General features: G+C 47.3%; 2 protein-coding genes across 2 annotated transcripts in view; one reads left to right on the top strand and one right to left on the bottom strand.

Annotated features, from left to right (window-relative positions):
• LOC118077457 (uncharacterized) overlaps nt 1–6,409 on the bottom strand; it is a 37,454-nt gene extending 31,045 nt beyond the window's left edge. The window contains exon 1 of the mRNA XM_060271166.1: nt 6,283–6,409. The gene's annotated coding sequence lies outside the window, so the exon portion shown is untranslated. The remainder of the gene's footprint in view (nt 1–6,282) is intronic.
• Nucleotides 115–27,923, top strand: LOC132591686 (zinc finger protein 709-like). Its single transcript, XM_060271174.1, has 4 exons — nt 115–1,286; nt 4,322–6,093; nt 14,077–14,080; nt 23,790–27,923. The coding sequence occupies exons 1-4, from the start codon at nt 1,111–1,113 to the stop codon at nt 24,580–24,582; spliced, it is 2,745 nt and encodes a 914-aa protein (XP_060127157.1). The 5' UTR covers nt 115–1,110; the 3' UTR covers nt 24,583–27,923.

Raw genomic sequence — 27,923 nt, 5'->3', positions numbered from 1 at the left:
AAGGTTTGGAGAGAGGAAGGGAAAGCCAAGGTTGGAGCGGGAGGGGCCTCCATCCACATTCCCGGAAGAGGAGCAGGTCTGCAGAGGAGGAGGGAAAAAAGGTTCAAAATATATCTATATATTGTGGGGGCGGGTGAGAGAAGGATGTGCTTTTCTCCCCCTTAATCTACAAACAGGGCAGCTGGGAAGGGAGGGCAGGATTTGGGGCGAGGTGGGAGGATGAAAGGAAAGTAGGGGAGTGCCCCTCCCCCTTCCTCCTGTTGAAGGGCTGAGACTTGAACTGAGGCCCCAGTTCCGCGCATCTCTAGGAGTTCCGGGTTCTCCCTGGCAAGAATCCCTGGGGCGCTTTTGAATCCACGATCCTGGTTCCCCTTTGTGTGGAGAATTAGAGTCCATGGAAGGGGTTAAAGGAAGCGATAGAGGCCTGGATAGAGACCCCCGTCTCCCTCATCTCCCCCCTCCCTGCTCTTCCTGCGAGGCTCCTCCTGCCTCCGGATGAAGAGGTGGGAGCGCTTGGGAGAGATTTGGCAAGAAGGGTGAGCCTCCCAGGGGGGCCTCTGGGCAAAGGGGAAACTCGGGGGTGGAGGAATGAGAGCAGAGGAAGTTAGGGGGCTGAGGGAGGAAGGGAAGCATCCCTGGGAGAGGAATCGAAGCCACCTTGGAGAAAGAGAGAGAGACTTGGGGGCTGCCTGCCTTGATTTCTCCCTCCGGCCCAGGAATCTGCCATGACTTCCAAGTCGACCAGGGAGAGATCCCTGAACAGGAGGCCTGATCCACCCACCCTCTCCTCCCTTGAAGCTCAGTCCTTGCCCTGCCATAAGTCCCAGATCAGCAGCTTCCTGGGGCGCTGGGGGCTGTTATAGCGAGTCAAGCCATTGGGGGAAAGAGGAAAGGGAGGAAGCCCACTTTATTATTTCCGCCCTTTGAGGCTTCTGCCTTGTCAACTACAGCCTAACCCACATGCCTGTGTTTCTGTGGAGAAACACCGAAAGGGTCCCTACCCAGAGATAACTGTGCCCAACTCCTTCTCTCCATTCCACCAGGTTTCCATTATTGCCACTATTTCAGATCTCTTAAATCTGTAGGATTTAAGGGATTGGGAAGATTGCTATGAAAATGGGTGGGGTTCCTCCCCTCCCCAGCCTGTGTAATTATTACTACAATTGTTATTTTTATTTATTTTATGAATCTGTTAGTTGCTTTCTCTTGCCCAGGGCAGCCCAAAGTGACTTACCAGCAATTGGTGGTGCTGCTGTTGTTGTTATATTCTATGGTGACACTCCAAGGTTGTCTTTGTTATGTTTCCTGTATTTTGGGGGGCAGGGAGAAGGCTGTTCTTAGGACCTGCTCCACCGTGAGGGAGACTGATGCAGCCCCCTCCGGCAGCAGATGCAGAGAGGGGCAAGGAGGGGACTGAGCTGAGTGCCATTTGGCCTGCCCTGATTTAACCCTCTACCCTCTCATCCAGTTGAAGGGGCTGTCCCATTGCCAGTGTCCTAGACACAACATAGCAGCCTCGGGAAGTCAGAGGTTCAGGATGATTTGGGAATGTGTGCAGTTGGTAGGACTGCATCAGGAAGATGGTGGAGGTCATGGAGGAATCGAAATACAGATATTCAGCATTTTCAGAAGAGGGGGAAGTAGGGGAAAGTGTGTCCAACTAGATAAGACTCCCATCATCCCTGGCCATGGGCCATCCTTGCTTTGGCAGGTGGTACTTTGTGTCCAACCACATCTGGAGGGTCAGAGATGCCTCACCTCATCATAGAAGGTTCCTCTAGGGCAGCATTTCTCAACCTTGGATCCCCAGATCTTCTTGGACTGCAACTTCCATAAACACTGACCATTGGCCCTGATGGCTGGGAATGATGGGAATTGAAGTCACACAACATCTGGGGACCCAAGGTCGAGAAAGGCTGCTCTAGGGCTCAGTGTTATTTGGCAGTTAGTGAAACTGGATCTTAAGGGTTCTTGAGAAATTTCCCAGGGATTATGATTGGTATCTAGACCAATCAGCGGTCGTCAACAGGTTTACCACACCTATCAGCCAATCACCCATTCCCACCACCCTTTGCGTAATACCCCTCCCCACCCTCCCACTATATATAAGGGTCTAGTGACTTCTGTTTCAGTGTATCTGACGAAGTGTGCATGCACACGGAAGCTCATACCAATGACAAACTTAGTTGGTCTCTAAGGAGATGAGCGCCGCAACCCCAGAGTTGGGCACGACTGGACCTAATGGTCAGGGGTCCCCTTTACCTTTTAAGGAACTACTGGAAGGAATTTTTCTATTTTATTTTTATCTAGACCCTAACACTATAAATCAAATGTGCTCACACTGGCAGGGGTGGAGGATTATTGTACAGAGGATGAACTTAGGACCCTGATGAATAGTGGGCAGGTTCATGGACATAGACCAGCTCCCTTTCCTGTGAGAAACCACTTTTTATAAAAAGTAAACCCCACAGTTCAACTGTATTCTAAGATAATACTGCTTCATTAACGTTGATTAAGGGTTAGGAAATTCTGATGATTGTTGTTGTTCAGTCGTTTAGTCGTGTCCGACTCTTCGTGACCCCATGGACCAGAGCACGCCAGGCACTCCTGTCTTCCACTGCCTCCCGCAGTTTGGTCAAACTCATGTTCGTAGCTTCCAGAACACTGTCCAACCATCTCGTCCTCTGTTGTCCCCTTCTCCTAGTGCCCTCAATCTTTCCCAACATCAGGGTCTTTTCCAAGGATTCTTCTCTTCTCATGAGGTGGCCAAAGTATTGGAGCCTCAGCTTCACGATCTGTCTTTCCAGTGAGCACTCAGGGCTGATTTCCTTCAGAATGGATAGGTTTGATCTTCTTGTAGTCCATGGGACTCTCAAGAGTCTCCTCCAGCACCATAATTCAAAAGCATCAATTCTTCGGCGATCAGCCTTCTTTATGGTCCAGCTCTCACTTCCCTACATCACTACTGGGAAAACCATAGCTTTAACTATACGGACCTTTGTAGGCAAGGTGATGTCTCTGCTTTTTAAGATGTTGTCTCAGTTTGTCATTGCTTTTCTCCCAAGAAGCAGGCGTCTTTTAATTTTGTGACTGCTGTCACCATCTGCAGTGATCAAAGAGCCCAAGAAAGTAAAATCTCTCACTGCCTCCATTTCTTCCCCTTCTATTTGCCAGGTGATGGGACCAGTAGCCATGATCTTGGTTTTTTTGATGTTGAGCTTCAGACCATATTTTGCGCTCTCCTCTTTCACCCTCATTAAAAGGTTCTTTAATTCCTCCTCACTTTCTGCCATCAAGGTTGTGTCATCTGCATACCTGAGGTTGTTGATATTTCTTCCGGCAATCTTAATTCCGGCTTGGGATTCATCCAGTCCAGCCTTTCGCATGATGAATTCTGCATATAAGTTAAATAAGCAGGGAGACAATATACAACCTTGTCGTACTCCTTTCCCAGTTTTGAACCAATCAGTTGTTCCATATCCAGTTCTAACTGTAGCTTCTTGTCCCACATAGAGATTTCTCAGGAGATAGATGAGGTGTTCAGGCACTCCCATTTCTTTAAGAACTTGCCATAGTTTGCTGTGGTCGACACAGTCAGAGGCTTTTGCATAGTCAATGAAGCAGAAGTAGACGTTTTTCTGGAACTCTCTAGCTTTCTCCATAATCCAGCGCATGTTTGCTATTTGGTCTCTGGTTCCTCTGCCCCTTCAAAATCCAGCTTGCACTTCTGGGAGTTCTCGGTCCATATACTGCCTAAGCGTGCCTTGTAGAATTTTAAGCATAACCTTGCTAGCGTGTGAAATGAGCGCAATTGTGCGGTAGTTGGAGCATTCTTTGGCACTGCCCTTCTTTGGAATTGGGATGTAGACTGATCTTCTCCAATTCTCTGGCCATTGCTGAGTTTTCCAAACTTGCTGGCATATTGGGTGTAGCACCTTAACAGTATCATCTTTTAAATTTTAAATAGTTCAGCTGGAATATCATCACTTCCACTGGCCTTGTTATTAGCAGTGCTTTCTAAAGGCCCATTTGACTTCACTCTACAAGATGTCTGGCTCAAGGTCAGCAACCACACTACCTGGGGTGTACGAGACCTCCATATCTTTCTGGTATAATTCCTCTGTGTATTCTTGCCACCTCTTCTTGATGTCTTCTGCTTCTGTTAGGTCCTTATCACTTTTGCATTACCATTATTTAACATTATTTCATTTGCCTTTCCTAAAAATTTGAAACACATAGAGGACAGGAGATAATGTACGAGATGTTAAAATAAGAGCAGGTGCTAATTGATGTGTCTAATATTCCTTTGTTCTCTTCCTAGAAAACAAATAGGATTTTCTCTCCCGCCACCCCCGTCGAAAAAAGGCAGTGGAGAAGGGAGTCAAAATTCTGGTGGGCCATGTCCAATGGGAATAACGAAGAAACCATTTAAATACATGGAGTGTGAAAAGAGAGAGGATAAACAATTTGAAAGTATGGAGTGTGGAAAGAGCTTCACTGATAGTGGAACACTTAAAATTCATCAATGGAGTCACACAGGGGAGAAACCATTTAAATGCATGGAGTGCGGAAAGAGCTTCACTACTATTGGAAACCATAGAATTCATCAACGGACTCACCTGGGGGAGAAACCATTTAAATGTATGGAGTGTGGAAAGAGCTTCAGTCAGAGTGGAAGCCTGAATTTACATCATCAGACTCACACGGGGAAGAAACCATTTAAATGTATGGAGTGTGGAAAGAGCTTCAGTGGTAGTGGACACCTTAGAAGCCATCAACGGATTCACACGGGGGAGAAACCATTTAAATGCATGGAGTGTGGAAAGAGCTTCAGTCACAGTGGAACACTTAGAATTCATCAACGGAGTCACACAGGGGAGAAACCATTTAAGTGCATGGAGTGCGGAAAGAGCTTCACTGATAGTGGAACACTTAAAATTCATCAACGGAGTCACACGGGGGGGAAACCATTTGAATGCATGGAATGTAGAAAGTGCTTCAGTGGGAGTGGAACCCTGAATTTACATCATCAGACTCACATGGGGAAGAAACCATTTAAATGTATGGAGTGTGGAAAGAGCTTCAGACAGAGTGGACACCTTAGAATTCACCAACGGAGTCACACGGGGGAGAAACCATTTAAGTGCATGGAGTGTGGAAAGAGCTTCACTGAGAGTGGACACCTTAGAATTCATCAACGGTCTCACACAGGGGAGAAACCATTTCAATGCATGGAATGTGGAAAGAGCTTCAGTCAGAGTGGACACCTTAGAATTCATCAACGGAGTCACACGGGGGAGAAACCATTTAAGTGCATGGAATGTGGAAAGAGCTTCACTGATAGTGGAACACTTAAAATTCATCAACGGAGTCACACGGGGGAGAAACCATTTAAATGCATGGAGTGTGGAAAGAGCTTCACTACTATTGGAAACCGTATAAATCATCAACGGACTCACACAGGGGAGAAACCATTTGAATGCATGGAATGTGGAAAGAGCTTCACTGAGAGTGGAAAACTTAGAATTCATCAACGGAGTCACACGGGGGAGAAACCATTTAAATGCATGGAGTGTGGAAAGAGCTTCACTACTATTGGAAACCGTATAAATCATCAACGGACTCACACAGGGGAGAAACCATTTAAATGCCTGGAATGTGGAAAGAGCTTCAGTCAGAGTGGACACCTTAGAATTCATCAACGGAGTCACACGGGGGAGAAACCATTTAAGTGCATGGAGTGCGGAAAGAGCTTCACTGATAGTGGAACACTTAGAATTCATCAACGGAGTCACACAGGAGAGAAACCATTTGAATGCATGGAATGTGGAAAGAGCTTCAGTGAGAGTGGAAACCTTAGAAAACATCAACGGACTCACACAGGGGAGAAACCATTTAAATGCATGGAATGTGGAAAGTGCTTCAGTGGGAGTGGAAGCCTGAATTTACATCATCAGACTCACACGGGGAAGAAACCATTTAAATGTATGGAGTGTGGAAAGAGCTTCAGTGATAGTGGAGACCTTAGATGCCATCAACGGACTCACACGGGGGAGAAACCATTTAAATGCATGGAATGTGGAAAGAGCTTTAGTCAGAGTGGAGTTCTTAGAAAACATCAACAAACTCATACAGGGAAGTAACAGTATACTGTGTTTCCCCTATTTTACGACGTAGTCATAAAATAAGCCATAGCAGGATTTTTAAGCATTTGTGAAATATTAGGCATACCCCGAAAACAAGCTATATTCCTGAGCCCCGCAGAGCGAGACCGCCAAGCACCCCAGCCAGCTGCCTCCAGGATCCAGCAACAGCAAAGGCTTCCTCTGTCCCCTTGTTTTTTGGGTTGATGAGTTGGTATGGAGAGCAGACGGCAGAAAGAGTGTGTGTGTGTGTGTGTGAGAGAGAGAGAGAGAGAGAGAGAGAGAGAGAGAGAGAGAGAGAGAGAGGAGAAAACAAGCCCTCCCTTGCCGATCAGGGGGTGGGAGAACGGTCCCAGATTCTCAAGGTTCCCCCTCCGAGTTTAATGGGTGTTTGGCAGCGGCACCCCAAGTCCACCAATGTGAGCAAGATGAGAAGCGTGAGAGCTGTGGAATGCCGTCCTGCAACTGTTGAAATTACCATTGTAATTTCTCCTCCCTGCTCTGTTGCCTCGCTCGCTTTCTCACTTCCGCGAACCTTCCCCGCCCCATCCTTCTTTATTACTCTCCCTTTTCAGCGGTCCTCTTTCAGCGGTCCTCTTTCCCTCTCTGCCCCCCCCCCCGCACTCCGGTGTCTGATTAAACGAGAAGGAAGTTTGGGAGTGAAGGCTGTGAAGCTCTCCCTTTAAGAGGCAGCCTGCAATGACTAATTGTTGAAATTGCCATTGCAGGCTGCCTCTTAAAGGGAGAGCTTTGCAGCCTCCACTCCCACACTTCCTTCTCATTTAATCAGACACTGGAGCGCAGGTGAGCGAGGCAACAGAGCAGAGCAGGGAAGGGACGTTTGTTCAAGTGGGCGGGGGAGGAAACCCATCTGATCGCTTCTCGGAGTCGTTCAAAGCCACAGCGTCCCCTGGTAAAAGGCTGAGATTTCTTCACCAGCCCTGTCTACTTGCTACAGCCTTTCACTTTCTTCCCCCAGTGTCCTACCAGGTTGGCCCCTGATCCTGTTATGGCACTTGGTAGGTCTTTATTGGGCGGGTGATGAGACAACTTTATAGGGACAGGAAAAGGCAGGATCTTCCTAAAACTTTCTTTCTTTCTTTCTTTCTTTCTTTCTTTCTTTCTTTCTTTCTTTCTTTCTTTCTTTCTTTCTTTCTTTCTTCTGCTGCCTCTGTGCAGCAGGAGGTGGTAGGCGCCCAGAACCATATGGTACTTAAGGTAATAAAAAAATAAAACACCCCCTGAAAATAAGCCATATGCTTATTTTATTGAGTAAAATAAATATAAGATGGTGTCTTAAAATAGGGGAAACACGGTAAATGCTAGGGAAGTGGACAGAGGTTCAGTTGAAGTGGAAGTCTTACGAACCATTAAAAAAAACTCTGAGGGGTAAGAGCTGTAAGAGTAGAAACTCTACAAGCCATCAATTAACACAAAGAAGGGAATTAGGTTAAATAGAAGGATTGTAGATTCTGCTTTGGTTATTATGGAACACTTTTTAGTGTGTAGAACCTGTTTCTCTCAGAGTTGACACTTTCTCTCACATCAATAACAGGAAATCAATCTTAAATGCATGCAGCGTATGTGAGCTGTTGTTTGTATGTAACATTGTCTAGACATGTTTTAAAAGTAATGAGGGTAACATTTCACAATAGTAAGCATAATATAATATTTAATATACTGTTAGATAGGAAGGGGAGTGTGTGAGTCTGGAGTGTTGCTTCTGAATGAGGATGGACTGAGAGTGAGCTGGTTTTGGTGTTTGGTGGAGGGAGTTGGAAATGTTTGTATCTGGGAATGGAGAGTTGCACAAAGTGGAGCTGAGATTGGTGGTGTTGCTTTGGAAGCAGAGTTAGATTAATATTTTAGGAGCAGCAACATAACTCACACTGTTATAATTGCAATAATGGAACCATGAAGACACAAAAAGATTGAAAGCACCTACTTATATGCCCAAGGATATCTTGAAACCCTCATCTGTTGTTTTGATATATAGATATATTGTGCATAGGTACGTTTTGTGGCAGGAGAAATAAAAGGGATATTTAGTGGCATAACAAGGAAAGGCTCTGTTCCTAGCTGCACGTCTTGCATGAGGAGGGAAGGGGGCACAGGCAAGAAGGGGCCGTACCAGAGCATCTCAAAGCAGTGGGGGGGGCACAGTGACACAAGTGTGTGTAGAATGCTACCCCCAAAATGACACAAGGGAGAAACAATCATGTGGAAGGAGGCAGGTCCCAAACCAAGAGTGCTAAGGGTCAACTTCCTCCAAATCCACCAGCTGCCCCAAGAGAGTATCCACCTCTGGGCCCTGAGGGTGGAAAGCCTCCCTCCAGCTTTGCAACTGGAGATGCTCCTAGGAAATCCTCCTGCCAGCAGACCACAATGCGTATTATTGAAGGGCTTCTGGTTTGCTTCTGATCTGAATGGCGGTGTGATCTGTGTTGTCTTAACAAAGGCAATCTTTTCGTGGCTTTTGTCCAGCCTGCTGCTGGATGTGCCTCAATCTATAAAACAGTGTTGGGGAGGCTGCCTTTCTTTTTTGGTGGGGAGAAGATAGTTGTCCCCAGGTAACTGCTCAGTGTCCCAGTAAGGCTGCTTTGGGGGGGGGGGGAGCACTCCTCTCTGGTTCCTCTCAGGCAGCAAATGTCTTCCCCCCCCCCCCCATGGCTGGCTCCACAACTGCGCTTCAAAGAGGATCTTTCAATGCAAACATTGGGAGGCGTCTCCCTACCCCAGCCCTTGTCTACTGTTAACAGAAAATCTGAGGGCTCCCTTGGACAAAACAAGACCCCAACCAAGCATATCAGAGCAAAACAGCAGCCAGTAGGCTTGGCCTTTATTAAAGAAAGTACTGTCGCAACAGGACCCCACCTGCAACAAGGTGAAGCAAGATGGAGACCCTGAACAAAGGGGGTCTTCCCTTTTTATTAGCATCCCACCACCAAGGTACACCCCTAAAGATACACCACTAATATGTCATTGATACATCACAAAAAGTAGGGGTCCAGAGGTAGAAATTTGAGTACCTGGCCAGCTGCTCCTGGCCTCTTCTTGCCCCCTCCCTGTTACATTCCACAGGACAAAGAGAAGTTTCACAGTCATTATGAAGGTGATAGCTGTTCTTTGATTAGATCCTGAGTCAATCCAATGTCTCTCAAAGCAAAGAAATGTTGGAATGATGAAAATCCACCACAGTAGTGATTTTATATGAATTTCCATACCTTTCTACTGAATAAAAGGAGACTAAAAGGTGCTGTGAGTTAAACCACAGAGCCTAGGGCTTGCTGATCAGAAGGTCAGCAGTTCGAATCCCTGCGACGGGGTGAGCTCCCGTTGCTCAGTCCCAGCTCCTGACAACCTAGCAGTTCGAAAGCACCTCAAAGTGCAAGTAGATAAATAGGTACTGCTACTGCGGGAAGGTAAACAGCGTTTCCATGTGCTGCTCTGATTCGCCAGAAGCGGCTTAATCATGCTGGCCACATGACCTGGAAACTGTACACCGGCTCCCTTAGCCAATAACGCGAAATGAGCACCGCAACCCCAGAGTCTGTCACGACTGGACCTAATGGTCAGGGGTCCCTTTTGTTAGGATTCTGTTCCACCTCAAGAGGAACAGGCATGTAAAGTGTTGCTGTGTGTCACATGATTGTACACTTCCGTTTTGCGCTTATTGTATTTGCTATGCAGTACGCACTTGCTATGCTTATGCTGATGAAGAAAGACACGTTTGGTCTTGCTGAATAAATGCTTGTAAATATGCAAGAGAACGTTTCCGTGTCTCCTCTTGTTGCTGCTGCTGCCAACCACGCTAAACGCTGGAGTGGACTCTGCAGATAACGTGTCCAAGGTCACAGAGAAATTGGACCGATTTCAGCTGGCTACACCGGAGGGAGAAGACACCTGGCAGATGCTAACCGGGGGGCTTGGAGGCCAGGTCTTCAGCGTGTATGCCAACACCTTTACCTTTAAAACTCAACTGGTTACAAAATAGCAACCTTAGATACAATGTAGCAAGCATCGACAGCTGTAGTACCCAAGTGGCCATTGCTAGGGGGCGCTGTTTTGCAACTGCTTCTGATACCCTGCTTCTGATTGGTTGGGAAACCAGGTAGCTGTCAGAAATAACTGACAGCTTGCTGATTGGAGATTGCCAGCCCATGGAGAGGATGAGGTCCTGCAGGAAAAAATCCTTCCTGTTATAAATTAAAAAGATCATTGCATTTCAAACTTGCCTTTGAACCAGCTGTCCTCCAAGCAGCTCCCATGTGAAATAAGCGGATATATCTATTTCTATATCTATAATGGCAAGGGATAAAACCTCAACAGGGTGCTAATTAGCTGTGCAAAATTGGAAGTTGCAAGCTCTGAGATCAGGTCTTTGCAGAGCCTGCTTGTCCTGTTTTCACCATGAATGGCTGCTGTTTCGTAAGGGGATCCTGAAACATGATCATTGACAAACTGCTTTGGGCAGCATTAATGGTGGTTCTCTGTGGGTCGCCCAGGCAGCCTTATAATCAAAATAAATGCCTAGGCATTTAAACTACTTATCTAGCTGAATGGTGTCTCCACTTATCACCCACTTATATGCTCTCCATGTTGTTGTTTAGTCGTGTCCGACTCTTCGTGAGCCCATGGACCAGAGCACTCTCCATAAAGGTAAAGGGACCCCTGACCATTAGGTCCAGTCGTGACCGACTCTGGGGTTGCGCGCTCATCTCGCATTATTGGCCGAGGGAGCCGGCGTATAGCTTCCAGGTCATGTGGCCAGCATGACAAAGCCGCTTCTGGCAAACCAGAGCAGCACACGGAAACGCCGTTTACCTTCCCGCTGTAGCGGTTCCTATTTATCTACTTGCACTTTGACGTGCTTTCGAACTGCTAGGTTGGCAGGAGCTGGGACCAAGCAACGGGAGCTCACCCCGTCACAGGGATTCGAACCGCCGACCTTCTGATCAGCAAGCCCTAGGCTCAGTGGTTTAACCACAGCGCCACCTGGGTCCTAGCACTCTCCATATACCGGTAAGACCATAATTTCTAACTTCTCCAAATTTAGTACAAGTTTGCTACCTTCACAGTAAGGTGGTCGCTCTCAATCCAGTCCCCCCCCCCCCGAAGGTTTCAACCTGGTTTCTTAGTGCAGAGGAGCCTCAGATTTAACTTATTTCCTCTTCCAGAAATGTATGTGAACTCCCCTGGCTGGGTTGCCTGGCAATGAGCCATTCCAGATCAGTCTGCCAAAACTCATGTACAGTTTGGCAAGACCGACTCCAGAGTCATTTATATAGGAGTCTTTAGAATATAATGGGTCAGAGAAACGTTTAGGCAAGGGGTACACAGTGTCAAATCCTAGCTCCCTCAGAAATTCAAGATTGCCCTTGCCCACGCTTGCATTAAAATCACCTGCCGTTAACAAGCCAATGGTGTGGAATTCCAGTTCTAATTCCTCAAGAAATAAAGTGAGTTGGTTCGAGTAGCCCAATAGGGCAAGGAGGAATAAATACATTAAGTATGATTAGGACTAAATCTTAAAAACCCAATAGAAATGCCTGGGCAATGTCATCCCATGTCTGGAGGGGACTCACTTTAAATTTAGTCTCCCTTGCACAAATAAAGGTTAATCCCACTTTCTAACGGGCCCATGATGTTCTATTTGTGGGCTAAAAGGGAATATGATTTTTATCCCTCCAAACAGATTTCCTAATGAACCCACCTTTCTTCTAATAATATGATATCAAAAGACTCGATAACACCTTTTATTATTATTACTAGCTGGACCTTGCACGCGTTGCTGTGCCTCAGATTGTTAAATGGAGGGTCAGAGTCCCCCTTCAGACTCCCCTGACCGTCAGAGTCCCCCTGTTTTTTGTGTGTGTTATGTTTAGATAGGGGTATCCCTGTGTCTCCCCCCCCCCACTTTGTATTGACCCATTAGGTATCCCTGTCTCCTATTCTGGTCCCACCCCCACCCCAGGCAGGGAAGGGTTGACCTATCCATGTCTCGTATTAGGTCCCCCCACTATATCTGGGGACGGCCTTACCTATCCCTGTCCCCTATTTGGTCCCCCACAACCCAGGCAGGGAAGGGGTTACGTATCCCTGTCCCCTATTGCGGTCCCCCCCCCACCCCACCCATGCAAGGACTTACCTATCCCTGCCCCCTATTTCCACCACCCCCACCTCAATCAGGGAAGGACTTACCTATCCATGCCCCCTATTTTGACCCCCACCCCACCCCAACCAGGGAAGGCTTTACCTATCCCTGACCCCTATTTGGGCTCCCCACCGATTGAGGGTAATATGGAGGGGGTGGGGGTTTGGTGGGTGGTGTTGTAGAGCGAGGGTAATATGGAGGTGGTGTGGGGTGTCGAGGTGGGATTTCTGTGTGTGTTGGGGTGTGGGGGTGGATTGGGGAAGGTGGAATGGTAGGAAGTTCTAGAGGGTGGGTGGTGTTTTAGATTGAGGGTAACATGGAGGCGATCTGGGTTTATGAGGTGGGAGTTCTGTGGCGGGCGTAGTGGGGTAAGGTGGAATGTTAGGAAGTAATTGAGGGTGGGTGTTGTTATAGACACATTGTAATATTGAGGTGGTCAGGTGTCCCGAGGTGTGAGTTACGTGTGTGTGGTGGATTTGAGGGGTAATGGGGAAGGTGGAATTTTAATAAATTTTTGAGGGTGGGCGGTGTTGTAGATGGAGGGGAAGATGGAGGCGGTCAGGTTTTATGAGGTACAAGTTATGTGTGGGGCGGGTGTCGGGTGGGGTAGTGGGGTAAGGTGGCATGGTAAGAAGTTATTGAAGGTGGGTTGTGTTGTAGAGTGAGGGCAATATGGAGGTGGTCAGGGGTCCCGAGGTTGGAGTTATGTAGGGGGGTAGGGGTTAGGAGGGGGGAGTTGTAGTGAGGGTAATATGGAGGGGGTGGGGTGGGTTTGGTGGGTGGTGTTGTAGACTGAGGGTAATATGTAGGTGGTTAGGGGTCCCGAGGTGGGAGTTATGTTTGGTGAGGATGGGGGTTATGGTGTATGAAGTTTGCGGTGGATGGCGGGGCGGTTGGATCTCCTGGGTGGAATTTTAATAAATTTTTGAGGGTGGGCGGTGTTGTAGATGGAGGGGAAGATGGAGGCCGTCAGGTTTTATGAAGTGGGAGTTATGTGTGGGGTGGGTGTCGGGTGGGGTAGTGGGGTAAGGTGGCATGGTAAGTTATTGAAGGTGGGTTGTGTTGTAGAGTGTTGTTGTAGAGTGAGGTAATAATCTTACCAACTCTGCTTCCAAAGCACCACCACCAGTCTCTCACTAGTCTGTTGAAATACAGTAAAGTGTGAACTCTGACTGAAGCTTGTTCCACACTCCTGTGAGTCTCCTTGTAGATTTTGTGTAGTTCTTCTGGAATTTGTACCAGCTCATGAGAAGTTGTCCACATGAGCTGGAAAGCTCTCTGGCTCTGAAAGTGAGATGAGCACCACATGCCATAGTCGAACTCGGCTGGACTTAACTGTCCAGGGGTCGTTTACCTTCTACCTGTACAGTATATAAACCCTGAATGTCAGGCAACAGCTGACCTGAGCCATGTAGGGGGTGGGGGAAGTGGACCCCCCTTTTCAGGGATCCCTCTGAAGTATAATGTGATGTTTTGATGCAACACATAATATGAGTGGTGTTTTATTGTTTATTGTTTATGTTTACTTGTTTAGTACACCGTTTGCTTAATTGTTCCATATAATTTGTTCAAAAACATTGGTTTTTTCATGTAAATTATCAACATGTTTCATCTTAAATAAATAAATATTGCATAAAATAATAGTATGCAACTATTATTGCTCTACATAAAATCTAAAATTTATGTTTATTAGTTCACAATTTAACATACTGAGAGTAAATGAGTCAAATTCCTATGTTTTCATCACTCGTAGTGAGGCAAAATTTCAATCTGTAGGAGCAGGGTCTAAATATTAACCGATTTGTCCCAAATTTGAAATTAGACTATGTTTATACCATACGCCTGATATAAGATCAAGGGAGGAAACATTTTCCAAAAAAAGTTTTTTATGACCCACCCTAATGCCTATACTTTGGAACTCCCTGCCTCTTGACAGCAGGTGGTCACCTTCCCTGTACTCTCTTCGCTGGTCACCCAAAACATTTTATCCTGTCCAGATGTTTAGAGAGCTGGTGCAAGTTTTGCTCTGCTTTCAGCCGGTTGCTATTTTAGCTGCTTGAGGTCTTACATTATTCTTGTTAATTCTTCTTGGAAACAATGCCTTATGAGGAACGGCTTAGGGAGATGGGTATGTTTAGCCTGGAGAAGAGAAGGTTAAGGGGTGATATGATAGCCATGTTCAAATATATAAAAGGATGTAATATAGAGGAGGGTGAAAGGTTGTTTTCTGCTGCTCCAGAGAATTGGACACGGAGCAATGGATTCAAACTACAAGAAAGAAGATTCCACCTAAACATTAGGAAGAACTTCCTGACAGTAAGAGCTGTTCGGCAGTGGAATTTGCTGCCAAGAAGTGTGGTGGAGTCTCCTTCTTTGGAGGTATTTAAGCGGAGGCTTGACAGGCATATGTCAAGAATGCTTTGATGGTGTTTCCTGCTTGGCAGGGGGTTGCGACTGGGCTCTGACTCCCAGCATTGCCCCCGATCCTGGAGGGTGCTGGCTGCAGGGGCTGATGGGAGCTGGAGCCCAGCGACACCTGCAAGGGTGGCCCTGGGTGCTCACCATCCCTCGCTCAGGTGGGCCTCCTACGTTTCTGACCCAGCAAGGCAGCAGCCTACAGCAATGTTGCAGGTCTTTTGGGGGGACGGAGAGCCTTGGCTGTTGTGCTATGCAAAGAAATGGGCTTGGTTTGAACTTAAGAAGAGCTTGCTGGACCAGGCCAGCGTCCTTCTCTCACAGAGGCCAACCAGATGTTAGTGAGATGCCCACAAACAGGATCCAAACACAAGAGCCCTCTCCCTTCCTGCAGTTTTCCGCAACTGGTCTTCGGAAGCATTGCCCCTTCCGACTGTGGAGGCAGAGCAGACCCAAGGTTACCAGTAGCCACTGAGAAGCCTTACCCTCCACAAATCTGCCCACTGCTCTTCTAAAGCTGTCCGAGTTGGTGGCCGCTTCTGCCTCCAGTAGGAAGGAATTCCACAGTTTACCTATGTCTTGGCGCCTCCCTTGGGAAGCAGCAGTTGTGTGTCCTGCCCGGGGCCCGAGTGGCATTCAAAGGTTCAGCAATTTGTTGCTTTCTCAGTAAACAGTTTATTGCCTTTGTAATTACTGTGATTAAGCGCCTACCCGGCGGTGGCAGGCTGCTTTTTCTGGTGTGGCAAGCGAGTTCCCTGCCACAACGAAGGGTGGGTTGCTTTCTGCCCCCCCCCCCCATTCCACTGCCTCCTACTTTTTCCCAGATCCTGGCATGCCCTCCTGGTGGTTGTGTTATTGTGGGTGAGGAGTTGTTTAAGATTGGGTGGCTGTCTGTAGGCAATGAAAGGTCTTCCTCCCAGAGCTTGAAAAAGAGAGCTGTCATTGTCTAGGAGAGGTTTTTACTGTTTTAACTTGGGAGCTGTATGTGATTACTAGTGTTCTGTTATTTTCTTTTTTGGGTCTGTCTTGCAGCAAGTTCTCGCTGGGTATCAGTCTGGCTCTGTTGATCTGTTGTTTAACTTCATCAGGTGGATATTTTAGTTCTAAAAAGGTTTGCTGTAGATCTCTTGGGTGACAGTCTCTGTCTGTAGAGTTGGAACAGATGCGGTTGTAACGTAGGGCCTGGCTATATACAATGGATTGTTTGGTATGTTTGGGATGGTAGCTAGAAGCATGTAGATATGTTTGTCGGTCAGTTGGTTTTCGGTATAAGGTGGTTGGTGTCTATACACCCATCCTGTATTTTTACAGTAGTGTCCCAAAAACGTATTTCTTGCATAGATTGGTTCATTTGTTAGGTTGATGGTGGGGTGAAAGTCATTGAATGTCTGGTGGAAGGTTTCCAGGGTCTGTTGACCATGTGTCCAGATAATAAAAATATTGTCAATGTATCGCAGGTACAAGAGAGGTTTGAGTGGGTGGGAGTTTAGGAAACGTTCTAAATCTGCCATGAAGATGTTGGCATACTGTGGGACCATGTGGGTGCCCATGGCTATGCCGCTGATCTGGAGGAACAGGTCCTCACCAAATTTGAAGTGGTTGTGGGTAAGGACAAAATGGCAGAGTTTGGTAGCAAAGTCCTCTGTGATTTTATCTGAAATGGTGTTCCTTATGGCTTGTAAACCATGTGTAAATCGCAGGCTTGTATGTGTGGAGTGTGTTTTACTTTGAGGGGTGGTTTGGGGACCTCGGCACACAATAAATGGGCAACAAAAATAGTTTGTTTATGTTTCCTGTTTTCTTTCCCCAAGCAGAGATAATATGTAAGTGTGGTGTCAGCTCTCTAAAAAGGTCAACAACTTTGGGAAAGGGGGGAGGGGCGCCGGAGGGATCTTCGCACCACGGCGCCGGATATGCTTAAGACGGCCCTGGGACTACCCTTTAGGGTTGTCGTAAATTACTGTTCCAACCCCGGTTTTTTTGCCCGTGACGGCGGCAAGGCACTGGAGCTAACTTTGGCAAGGCGAGGGGCCGCCCTTGTGGCAAGTGCTTGTCGGTGGCCGGGCAGCGAAGAGCCCCGGAGGGCAGCTTTGGCGCTTATTTGCTCCGAGGATCGAGGCAGGCGCAGCCATGGGCAGGGTCTCCGGGGAGCCGGCGGCAGCTTTATAAGCCGGCGCCCTTCGTGGGGATGGCCTTGTCTGGCGCCACCATGCCTCCTGTCACCACCTTCCGCAAGTTGGGCCCCGAGCTCTAAATTTTGGGAAAGGGAGGGGGCACAGGAGGGATCTTTGCACCAAGGCGCTGGATGAGCTTAAGACGGCCCTGCATGGACTCCCTCTCTTTCCCTCCCCCACCGAAAGATGCGAAAGGCGCACTCGCCGGAAGGCCGGAGCGCCCCACGGATTCCTGCCGAGGGATCCGTCGCGAGGGGAGCCAGACCTGCCTGTGTTCGCCTGGGCTGGGCTGTTAGAACTGGCGCCGCTACATGACCTGCATTGAAGGATCTTGGTGCGAGTCAGGAGGGGGTCTCACCCTCATAGCGGGAGCCGAATGAGGGGTACATCTGCCACTGAGCTGCGCCCCTCCCCCCTCATGAGCAAAGCCCAAGTTCAAACACCAGCCCCTATTTTTAAAAGGCACCCGTAATGACGACACTGGGCTACCTTTTAGGGTTGTCGTAAATTACTGTTCCAAGCCCCACAAATCCGGTCTACTTTGCAGGGCTGTTGTAACGGGGACACCCCACGCCATGGCCCTGCCTCCCCCACGTTGTGTAAGGGGTGTGAAAATGAACGGACTCCCCCCTCTCCCGGCAAGGGATTAAAAGAGGGAATGTAAACTGTGCCACCTTCGTGCCCCGGAGGTTGGGGGGGGGGGCGCGTCTCTTTCCCTGCCAGCTCCGGGGATCGAACCTAGGACCTTCTCAGCAAAAAAAAAAAAAACAGCATAACGGAGCTTGTTTTGAATGAGAATTTGTGCGTTCTGGGAGGGAGGGGTCATTCATTCCTCCTCATGGGTCAGTGAGCTCGGCTTCATAGAGAGGCAGGAAGGTTGGGAAGGGGGAGGGGGGAATAAAGGTTGGAGGGGGAGGGGCGCCATCCACATTCCCGAAAGAGGAGCAGGTCTGCAGAGGAGGAGGGGAAAAAGGTGCAAAATATATCTATATATTGGGGGGGCGGGTGAGAGAAGGATGTGCTTTTCTCCCCCTTAATCTACAAACAGGGAAGCTGGGAAGGGAGGACAGGATTTGGGGCGAGGTGGGGGGGATGAAAGGAAAGTAGGGGAGTGCCCCCCTCCCCCTTCCTTCTGTTGAAGGACTGAGACTTGAACCGAGGCCCCAGTTCCGCGCCTCTCTCTGCGAGTTCAGGGTTTTCCCTGGCAAGAATCCCTGGGGCGCTTTTGACTCCACGCTCCTTTGTGTGGAGAATCAAAGAGGGAGTCCATGGAAGGGTTAAAGGAGGCGAGAGAGGCCTGAATAGAGACCCCCCCCATCTCCCTCCTCTCCTCCCTCCCTCCCCTTCTGTCGAGGCTCCTCCGGATGGAGTGGTGGGAGCACTTGGGAGCAATTCGGCAAGAAGGGTGAGCCGGCCATGGGGCCTCTGGGCAAAGGGGACCCCCAGGGAAGGAGGGCAGACGAACTTAGGGGGCTGGGGAGAAAGGGAAGCATCCCTGGGAGAGGAATCGAAGCCATCTTGGAGAAAGAGAGAGAGACTTGGGGGCTGCCTGCCTTGACTTCTCCCTCCTGCCCAGGAATCTGCCATGACTTCAAGGCAACCAGGGAGAGATCCCTGAACAGGAGGCCTGATCCACCCACCCTCTCCTCCCTTGAAGCTCAGTCCTTGCCCTGCCATAAGTCCCAGATCAGCAGCTGGAAGGGAGCGCTGGGGGCTGTTATAACGAGTCCAACCATTGGGGGAAAGGGAAAAGGGAGGAAGCCCACTGTAATATTTCCACCCTTTGAGGCTTCTGTCTCATCAACTAGTCTCTCCCATATGCCTGTGTTTCTGTGGAGAAAGATCAAAAGGGTCCCTACCCAGAGATAACTGTGCCCAACTCCTTCTCTCCATTCCACCAGGTTTCCATTATTGCCACTATTTCAGATCTCTTAAATCTGTGGGATTTAAGGGATTGGGAAGATTGTTATGGAAATGGGTGGGGTTCCTCCCCCCCAGCCTGTGTAATTATTATTGCAATTGTTATTTTTTATTTATTTATTGAATCTGTTAGCTGCTTTCTCCTGCCCAGGGCAGCCCAAAGTGAGTTACAACCTGTTGTTGTTGTTGTTGTTGTTATGTTCCACGGTGACCTTGTCGTCTTTGTTATGTTTTCTGTATTTTGGGGGGGGGCAAGAGAAGGGTGTTCTCAGGGCCTGCTCCACTGTGAGGGAGACTGAGGCAGCCCCCTCAGGCAGCAGATGCAGAGAGGGGCAAGGAGGGGACTGAGCTGAGTGCCATTTGGCCTGCCCTGATTTAACCCTCTATCCTCTCATCCAGTGGAAGGTGCTGTCCCATTGCCAGTGTCCTAGACACAATATAGCAGCCTTGGGAAGTCAGAGGTTCAGAATGATTTGGGAATGTGTGCAGTTGGTTGGACTGCACCACCAGGAAGATGTTGGAGATCATGGAGGAAGGAGGAATCAAAATACAGATATTCAGCATTTTCAGAAGAGGGGGAAGAAGGAGAAAGTGTGTCCAACTACTGTATATTCCTGTGTATAAGACTACTTTTTAACCCAGGAAAATCTTCTCAAAAGTCGGGGGTCGTCTTATACGCCCAGTCGTCTTATACGGATAAGACTCCCATCATCCCTGGCCATGGGCCATCCTTGCTTTGGCAGGTGGTACTTTGTGTCCAACCACATCTGGAGGGTCAGAGATGCCTCACCTCATCATAGAAGGTTCCTCTAGGGCAGCATTTCTCAACCTTGGATCCTCAGATGTTCTTGGACTGCAACTTCCATAAACACTGACCCCTGGCCTGATGGCTAGGAATGATGGGAATTGTAGTCCCACAACATTTGGGGACCCAAGGTCGAGAAAGGCTGCTCTAGGGCTCAGTGTTGGTGAAACTGGATCTTAAGGGTTCTTGAGAAATTTCCCTGGGATTATGATTGGTATCTAGACCAATCTGTGGTCGTCAACAGGTTTACGTAAGACACCTATCAGCCCATCACCCATTCCCACCACCCTTCTGAGTAATACCCCTCCCACCCTCCCACTATATATAGGGGTCTGGTGACTTCTGTTTCAGTGTATTTTATAAAAGGTTCGTTGATGATTTATTTTTGGTCTTTAAGAATGTCAATAAGATTAATAGTTTTTTTGCATGGTGTCAGGAGATGCACCCCAATATTCAATTTACCACCCATTATCATAGTCAACACATTATCTTTCTGGATACAGTTGTATACCGGGATAACACTAACCAACTGGCAACTAGAACCTATAGAAAGCCTACAGATAGGCTGTCTTATCTGCACTACAAATCATTTCATCCTTTTCATCTTAAATGTAATTTACCATACAGACAATTTTTGAGAATTAAAATAAATTCTACCACTCTGAAGGATTAAAACATAAACTGCAACCAAATGCAGTGGCGTAGCGTGGGTTGTCAGCACCCGGGGCAAGGCAAGTAATTTGCGCCCCCTAACCCGTGGATTTTAGCACTCGAGTCTCTTCCACTAGATTAGTTAAAGAAACCCTTACCCCCTAAGCACATGTATTGTTTGTTATGAAAATACTGATGTAATTAAAGTAAAATGCATCTAAATACAAGTTTATTTTCAAACACTTTATTGAGTGATGAGTGATCATAAAAAAAAAATTTAGAGAAGCAAATCTATACATGCACTGGTAGTCGTTAAAGTACCACAAGACTGTGGCTTTCATGAACCATTTCATCAGCTGCATGGCAAGATGAGATGAGAGGCAGATATTTGCTATTACAAATTCAGGCTGGAAAGACTAGCAATGCAAGATGTATTGTAAGTGTTACTTTGCAGGGCACAACTTCAATTCAAGATCCACATTTTAAAAAAAGTTATCTGAGTGGTCTCTGAATTCCTGCATTGCAGGGGGTTGGACTAGATGTCTTCAGGGTCCCTTCCAACTCTATGATTCTATAGTCGTGCCATCTATGATTCTGTGTCATTGACTGAACCTGGGACTTTCTGTGTACAAAGCATGTGTTCTACCACTGAGTTGTGAACCTCCCCCCTTTTATTTTTAAAATCCTGTTGCATTAATACTGTCACAGCTGTGTAAAGCAGCCTTTGTCAACCTGGTGCCCTCCAAGAGACTTTGAATCAGCACCAACCAGCAAGAGATTTATTGTATTGAAGTATGTATTGAAGGGGGAGAGAGCTGATATTGCAGCTATAGAACAGAAGCAAGCAAAAAAGGAGGGTGAATGAAAGAACAGTGCTCAAGAATGTGAAGGGTAGGTTTATATTGTAGCAGAGCAGAAAGAAGAACTTATTCAAGCTCCAGTTCTGACATGCGAGGAAAGGGGGCAGGGGGGACAAACAAAGTCTGTCTGTCTGTCTGTCTCTCTCTCTCTCTCTCTCTCTGTGTGTGTGTGTGTGTGGCAAAGGGGGGCAGAGAAAAGAAGGATGCAATGAGGATGGGGGGGATAGAAGAAAAGGAGGACCAGTTTGAGAGGGAAACACCGTGAAGGGGGGGGGAGCGAGGCGAAAACTGAAAATCCTAAAAGGAATTTGGGGGGAGGAGGAGTGTGGGGATTGGGGAAAGAGAGAGAGAGAAGCATGGGGAAAGGGGTGGAAAGAGAAAATAAAAGAGAAAAGTCACTATCAGGTTTGGATTGGAAAACAGCCTTGCATCCTGTGGAATACACTTCAAATGGTAGATCTTGTTAAAGGAAACCACTTTTTTATCATTCAAACAAAAGGTCAAAACACCCCAACATTTAATTGTTATTTCCTCCGTCCTGTCATCAAAAGGGGGCAGGAAAAAGGACCTTATGCATTTTATGAATGAGTAACAGATGGGACTCCAAGACTGAGGAAACCCGTTTTCACAAAGGCGATGGAGAGATAGGTGTGCATTCCAAACCCGCTGGTGTTACAATGGACTGATCAACGAAAAGCAGCCAGCAAGGAGGCTTTACTTTAACAATTAATATAAAATTGAGATTTTAACCGATTCACAAAATTCCAGTGCCAGCTCCCCTCTGCTACACAGAACTCATAAATAAAGCGAACCAAGAGCACTCGACCACCCTCCTACCCCTCTTTCCCCCCTAGGAATGAGACGAGCCCCCACCCCTTACACACCTCTCCCGCTCGTCCCCACCTCTGCCTCCCGAGCAGGAGAGGCGGGAGCAGCAGCAGCAGCAACACCATTTCAGCGGCTCCTCAAAAGCTGCCCTTTCTCGCAGCCGCGCCCACCTCTCTCTTTCCCAGCAAGCGTGTCTCTTTAACCCCATCAGGGCTGGGCTGTCCGTGCCTCTGCCACCCAACTCTTCCAGCCTCGGCAAGTCCACCATTTCGGAGCCGGCAAGTGGGAAGCCCCGATAGGGTTAAAGAGGCTGCGTGAGCCAGGCAAGGGCAGAGAGCTGCGAGCGCGAGCGCGCGCCCACCCCAGATGTTGCGCCCGGTGCGGCTGCCCCCTGGCCCCCCCACGCTACGCCACTGACCAAATGGCGTGTGAATTTGCGAACAGAGGCTATCCTCAACAAATAATAAGAACAGCACAGGCAAGGACGCACAATAGGCCTAGGCCCTAGATATACTGGTACACTCTTTGCAGAACGATCTAAACCTAAATATCGTCTCCTAACTTGATCCTTAGATTTTACCCCATTATCCAACTCAATAGCCAGAATTATTGGAAAACACTGGCACATTTTACAAGAAATCCCAGGTTGTCCAAGTATGCCTCCACACATTGGTTTCCGCAGAACCAAGAATCTGAAAGACATTTTAGTACATGTGGATATGACCAGCGAGAGCCAACCTCAGGCAAGTAAGATCAAAGGTCATTTTAAATGCGGGCGTTGTGCCATATGTAGCCTAACCATCAAACAAAAAGAATTTACCATCCCGAACACCAATAAAGTAATTCAACTAGATACATTTACGAACTGTAATTCTCGGGGCGTGGTATATGCCATCCAATGCAAATGCAGCCTATGGTACATAGGGAGCACAATAAGAACGGTAAAGACTAGAATATTAGAGCACAAAAGCCGCATTGCAAACCAAGTGGTAGAGGCACCGCTCACGTCCCATTTTATAGGAGCTAACCATAGAGTCACAGACTTCAGGTGGTTTGTTATCTACAAATATACAGTGGTGCCTCGCTTAACGAATGCCCTGTAAGACCAATTTTTTGCTAGACGAATGGATTTTGCGATCAGAGGTTGCCTCGCAAGACGACGAGGTTTTCTATGGCTGCCGCTTCGTCTTGCGAAGCGTGGCCATAGAAAAATGAACCTCCGACTGCAAAGTCCAACGTGCAGCAAAAAATTGTCAGGGCTTTTTGCCACCTGCCTTCCCCTTGGCAGCTCCCTTTCCTGTGAGAAAACACTTTTTATAGAAAGTAAACCCCACAGTTCAACCGTATTCTAATATAATGCTGCTTCATTAACGTTGATTAAGGGTTAGGAAAGGCTGATGATGCATTACAATTATTTAACATTATTTCATGTGCCTTTCCTAAAAATTTGGAACATATGGGGGACAGGAGATGTACGAGATGTTAAAATAAAAATAGGTGCTAATTGATGTGTGTAATATCCCTTTGTTCTTTTCCTAGAAAACAATTTCTCTCTCCCCCACCCCCGTCGAAAAAGGACAATGGAGAAGGCAGTCAAAATTATGGTGGGCCTTGTCCAATGGGAATAACAAAGAAATCGTTTAAATACATGGAGTGTGGAAAGAGCTTCACTGACAGTGGAAAACTTAAAATTCATCAACAGACTCACACGGGGGAGAAACCATTTCAATGTATGGAGTGTGAAAAGAGCTTCAGTCAGAGTGCACACCTTAGAATTCATCAACGGACTCACACGGGGGAGAAACCATTTAAGTGCATGGAATGTGGAAAGAGCTTCAGTCAGAGTGGAGACCTTAGAAAACATCACCGGACTCACATGGGGGAGAAACCATTTAAATGCATGGAATGTGGAAAGAGCTTCACTGATAGTGGAACACTTAAAATTCATCAACGGACTCACACAGGGGAGAAACCATTTAAATGCATGGAATGTGGAAAGTGCTTCAGTGAGAGTGGAAGCCTGAATTTACATCATCAGACTCACACAGGGGAGAAACCATTTAAGTGCATGGAATGTGGAAAGAGCTTCAGTGGGAGTGGAAACCTTAGAAAACATCAACGGACTCACACGGGAGAGAAACCATTTCAATGCATCGAGTGTGGAAAGAGCTTCAGTGAGAGTGGACACCTTAGAATTCATCAACGGACTCACACGGGAGAGAAACCATTTCAATGCATCGAGTGTGGAAAGAGCTTCAGTGAGAGTGGACACCTTAGAATTCATCAACGGAGTCACACGGGGGAGAAACCATTTAAGTGCATGGAATGTGGAAAGAGCTTCAGGAGGAGTGGACACCTGAATTTACACCACCAGACTCACACGGGGGAGAAACCATTTCAATGCAACGAGTGTGGAAAGAGCTTCAGTCAGAGTGGACACCTTAGAATTCATCAACGGACTCACACGGGGGAGAAACCATATAAATGCACAGAGTGTGGAAAGAGCTTCAGTCAGAGTGGAACACTTCGATTTCATCAACGTACTCACACGGGGGAGAAACCATATAATTCCAAGGAAGCGGACAGAGGTTCAGTTGAAGTGGAAGTCTTACAAACCATCAAAAGACTCTGAGGGGTAAGAGCTGTAAGAGTGGAAACTCTACAAGCCATCAATTAAAGAAGAGAAATGGTTTAAATAGAAGGATTGTAGATTCTGCTTTGGTTATTATGGAACACTTTTTAGAGTGTAGAATCTGTTTCTCTACGAGTTGACAATTTCTCTCACATCAATAACAGGAAATCAATCTTAAATGCATGCATCGTATGTGAGCTGTTGTTTGTATGTAACATTGTCTACACTTGTTTTTAAAGTAATGAGGGTAACATTTCAGAAAAGTAAGCATAATATAATACTTAATGTAGTGTTAGATAGGGAGGGGAGTGTGTGCGTCTGGAGTGTTGCTTCTGAATGAGGATTGACTGAGAGTGAGATGGTTTTGGTGTTTGGTGGAGGGAGTTGGAAATGTTTGTATGTGGGAATGGAGAGTTGCACAAAGTGGAACTGAGATTGGTGGTGTTGCTTTGGAAGCAGAGTTAGATTAGCATAACTCCCACTGTTATAATTGCAATAATGGAACCATGAAGACACAGAAAGATTGAAAGCACCTACTTATATGCCCAAGGTAACCTTGAAACCCTCATCTGTTGTTTTGATATACTGTATAGATATATTGTGCATAGGTACGTTTTGTGGCAGGAGAAATAAAAGGGATATTTAGTGGCATAACAAGGAAAGGCTCTGTTCCTAGCTGCACGTCTTGCATGAGGAGGGAAGGGGGCACAGGCAAGAAGGGGCCGTACCAGAGCATCTCAAAGCAGTGGGGGGGGGGCACAGTGACACAAGTGTGTGTAGAATGCTACCCCCAAAATGACACAAGGGAGAAACAATAATGTGGAAGCAGGCAGGTCCGAAACCAAGAGTGCTAAGGGTCAACTTCTTCCAAATCCACCAGCTGCCCCAAGGCAGGAGCCACCTCTGGGCCCTGAGGGTGGAAAGCCTCCCTCCAGCTTTGCAAGTGGAGATGCTCCTAGGAAATCCTCCTGCCAGCAGACCACAATGCGTATTATTGAAGGGCTTCTGGTTTGCTTCTGATCTGAATGGCGGTGTGATCTGTGTTGTCTTAACAAAGGCAATCTTTTCGTGGCTTTTGTCCAGCCTGCTGCTGGATGTGCCTCAATCTATAAAACAGTGTTGGGGAGGCTGCCTTTCTTTTTTGGTGGGGAGAAGATAGTTGTCCCCAGGTAACTGCTCAGTGTCCCAGTAAGGCTGCTTTGGGGGGGGGGAGCACTCCTCTCTGGTTCCTCTCAGGCAGCAAATGTCTTCGCCCCCCCCCAATGGCTGGCTCCACAACTGCGCTTCAAAGAGGATCTTTCAATGCAAACATTGGGAGGCGTCTCCCAACAGCAACCCTTGTCTACTGTTAACAGAAAATCTGAGGGCTCCCTTGGACAAAACAAGACCCCAACCAAGCATATCAGAGCAAAACAGCAGCCAGTAGGCTTGGCCTTTATTAAAGAAAGTACTGTCGCGACAGGGCCCCACCTGCAACAAGGTGAAGCAAGATGGAGACCCTGAACAAAGGGGGTCTTCCCTTTTTATTAGCATCCCACCACCAAGGTACACCCCTAAAGATACACCACTAATATGTCACTAATATGTCATTGATACATCACAAAAAGTAGGGGTCCAGAGGTAGAAATTTGAGTACCTGGCCAGCTGCTCCTGGCCTCTTCTTGCCCCCTCCCTGTTACATTCCACAGGACAAAGAGAAGTTTCACAGTCATTATGAAGGTGATAGCTGTTCTTTGATTAGATCCTGAGTCAATCCAATGTCTCTCAAAGCAAAGAAATGTTGGAATTATGAAAATCCACCACAGTAGTGATTTTATATGAATTTCCATACCTTTCTACTGAATAAAAGGAGACTAAAAGGTGCTGTGAGTTAAACCACAGAGCCTAGGGCTTGCTGATCAGAAGGTCAGCAGTTCGAATCCCTGCGACGGGGTGAGCTCCCGTTGCTCAGTCCCAGCTCCTGACAACCTAGCAGTTCGAAAGCACCTCAAAGTGCAAGTAGATAAATAGGTACTGCTACTGCGGGAAGGTAAACAGCGTTTCCATGTGCTGCTCTGATTCGCCAGAATCGGCTTAATCATGCTGGCCACATGACCTGGAAACTGTACACCGGCTCCCTTAGCCAATAACGTGAAATGAGCACCGCAACCCCAGAGTCTGTCACGACTGGACCTAATGGTCAGGGGTCCCTTTTGTTAGGATTCCGTTCCACCTCAAGAGGAACAGGCATGTAAAGTGTTGCTGTGTGTCACATGATTGTACACTTCCGTTTTGCGCTTATTGTATTTGCTATGCAGTACGCACTTGCTATGCTTATGCTGATGAAGAAAGACACGTTTGGTCTTGCTGAATAAATGCTTGTAAATATGCAAGAGAACGTTTCTGTGTCTCCTCTTGTTGCTGCTGCTGCCAACCACGCTAAACGCTGGAGTGGACTCTGCAGATAACGTGTCCAAGTTCACAGAGAAATTGGACCGATTCCAGTTGGCTACACCGGAGGGAGAAGACACCTGGCAGATGCTAACCGGGGGGCTTGGAGGCCAGGTCTTCAGTGTGTATGCCAACACCTTTACCTTTAAAACTCAACTGGTTATAAAATAGCAACCTTAGATACAATGTAGCAAGCATCGACAGCTGTAGTACCCAAGTGGCCATTGCTAGGGGGTGCTGTTTTGCAACTGCTTCTGATACCCTGCTTCTGATTGGTTGGGAAACCAGGTAACTGTCAGAAATAACTGACAGCTTGCTGATTGGAGATTGCCAGCCCATGGAGAGGATGAGGTCCTGCAGGAAAAAATCCTTCCTGTTATAAATTAAAAAGATCATTGCATTTCAAACTTGCCTTTGAACCAGCTGTCCTCCAAGCAGCTCCCATGTGAAATAAGCGGATATATCTATTTCTATATCTATAATGGCAAGGGATAAAACCTCAACAGGGTGCTAATTAGCTGTGCAAAATTGGAAGTTGCAAGCTCTGAGATCAGGTCTTTGCAGAGCCTGCTTGTCCTGTTTTTCACCATGAATGGCTGCTGTTTCGTAAGGGGATCCTGCAATGTGTGATCCTTGACAAACTGCTTTGGGCAGCATTAAGGATGGGTCTCTGTGGGTCGCCCAGTCAGCCTTATAATCAAAATAAATGCCTAGGCATTTAAACTACTTATCTAGCTGAATGGTGTCTCCACTTATCACCCACTTATATGCTCTCCATGTTGTTGTTTAGTCGTGTCCGACTCTTCGTGAGCCCATGGGCCATAGCACTCTCCATATAAGACCATAATTTCTAACTTCTCCAAATTTAGTACAAGTTTGCTACCTTCACAGTAAGGTGGTCGCTCTCAATC

Source organism: Zootoca vivipara, chromosome 2 (genome assembly GCF_963506605.1).
Source record: "Zootoca vivipara chromosome 2, rZooViv1.1, whole genome shotgun sequence".
NCBI classification, from domain to species: domain Eukaryota; kingdom Metazoa; phylum Chordata; class Lepidosauria; order Squamata; family Lacertidae; genus Zootoca; species Zootoca vivipara.
Note: the sequence above shows the minus strand (reverse complement) of the source record. Positions and strands in the feature narration are given on the sequence as shown.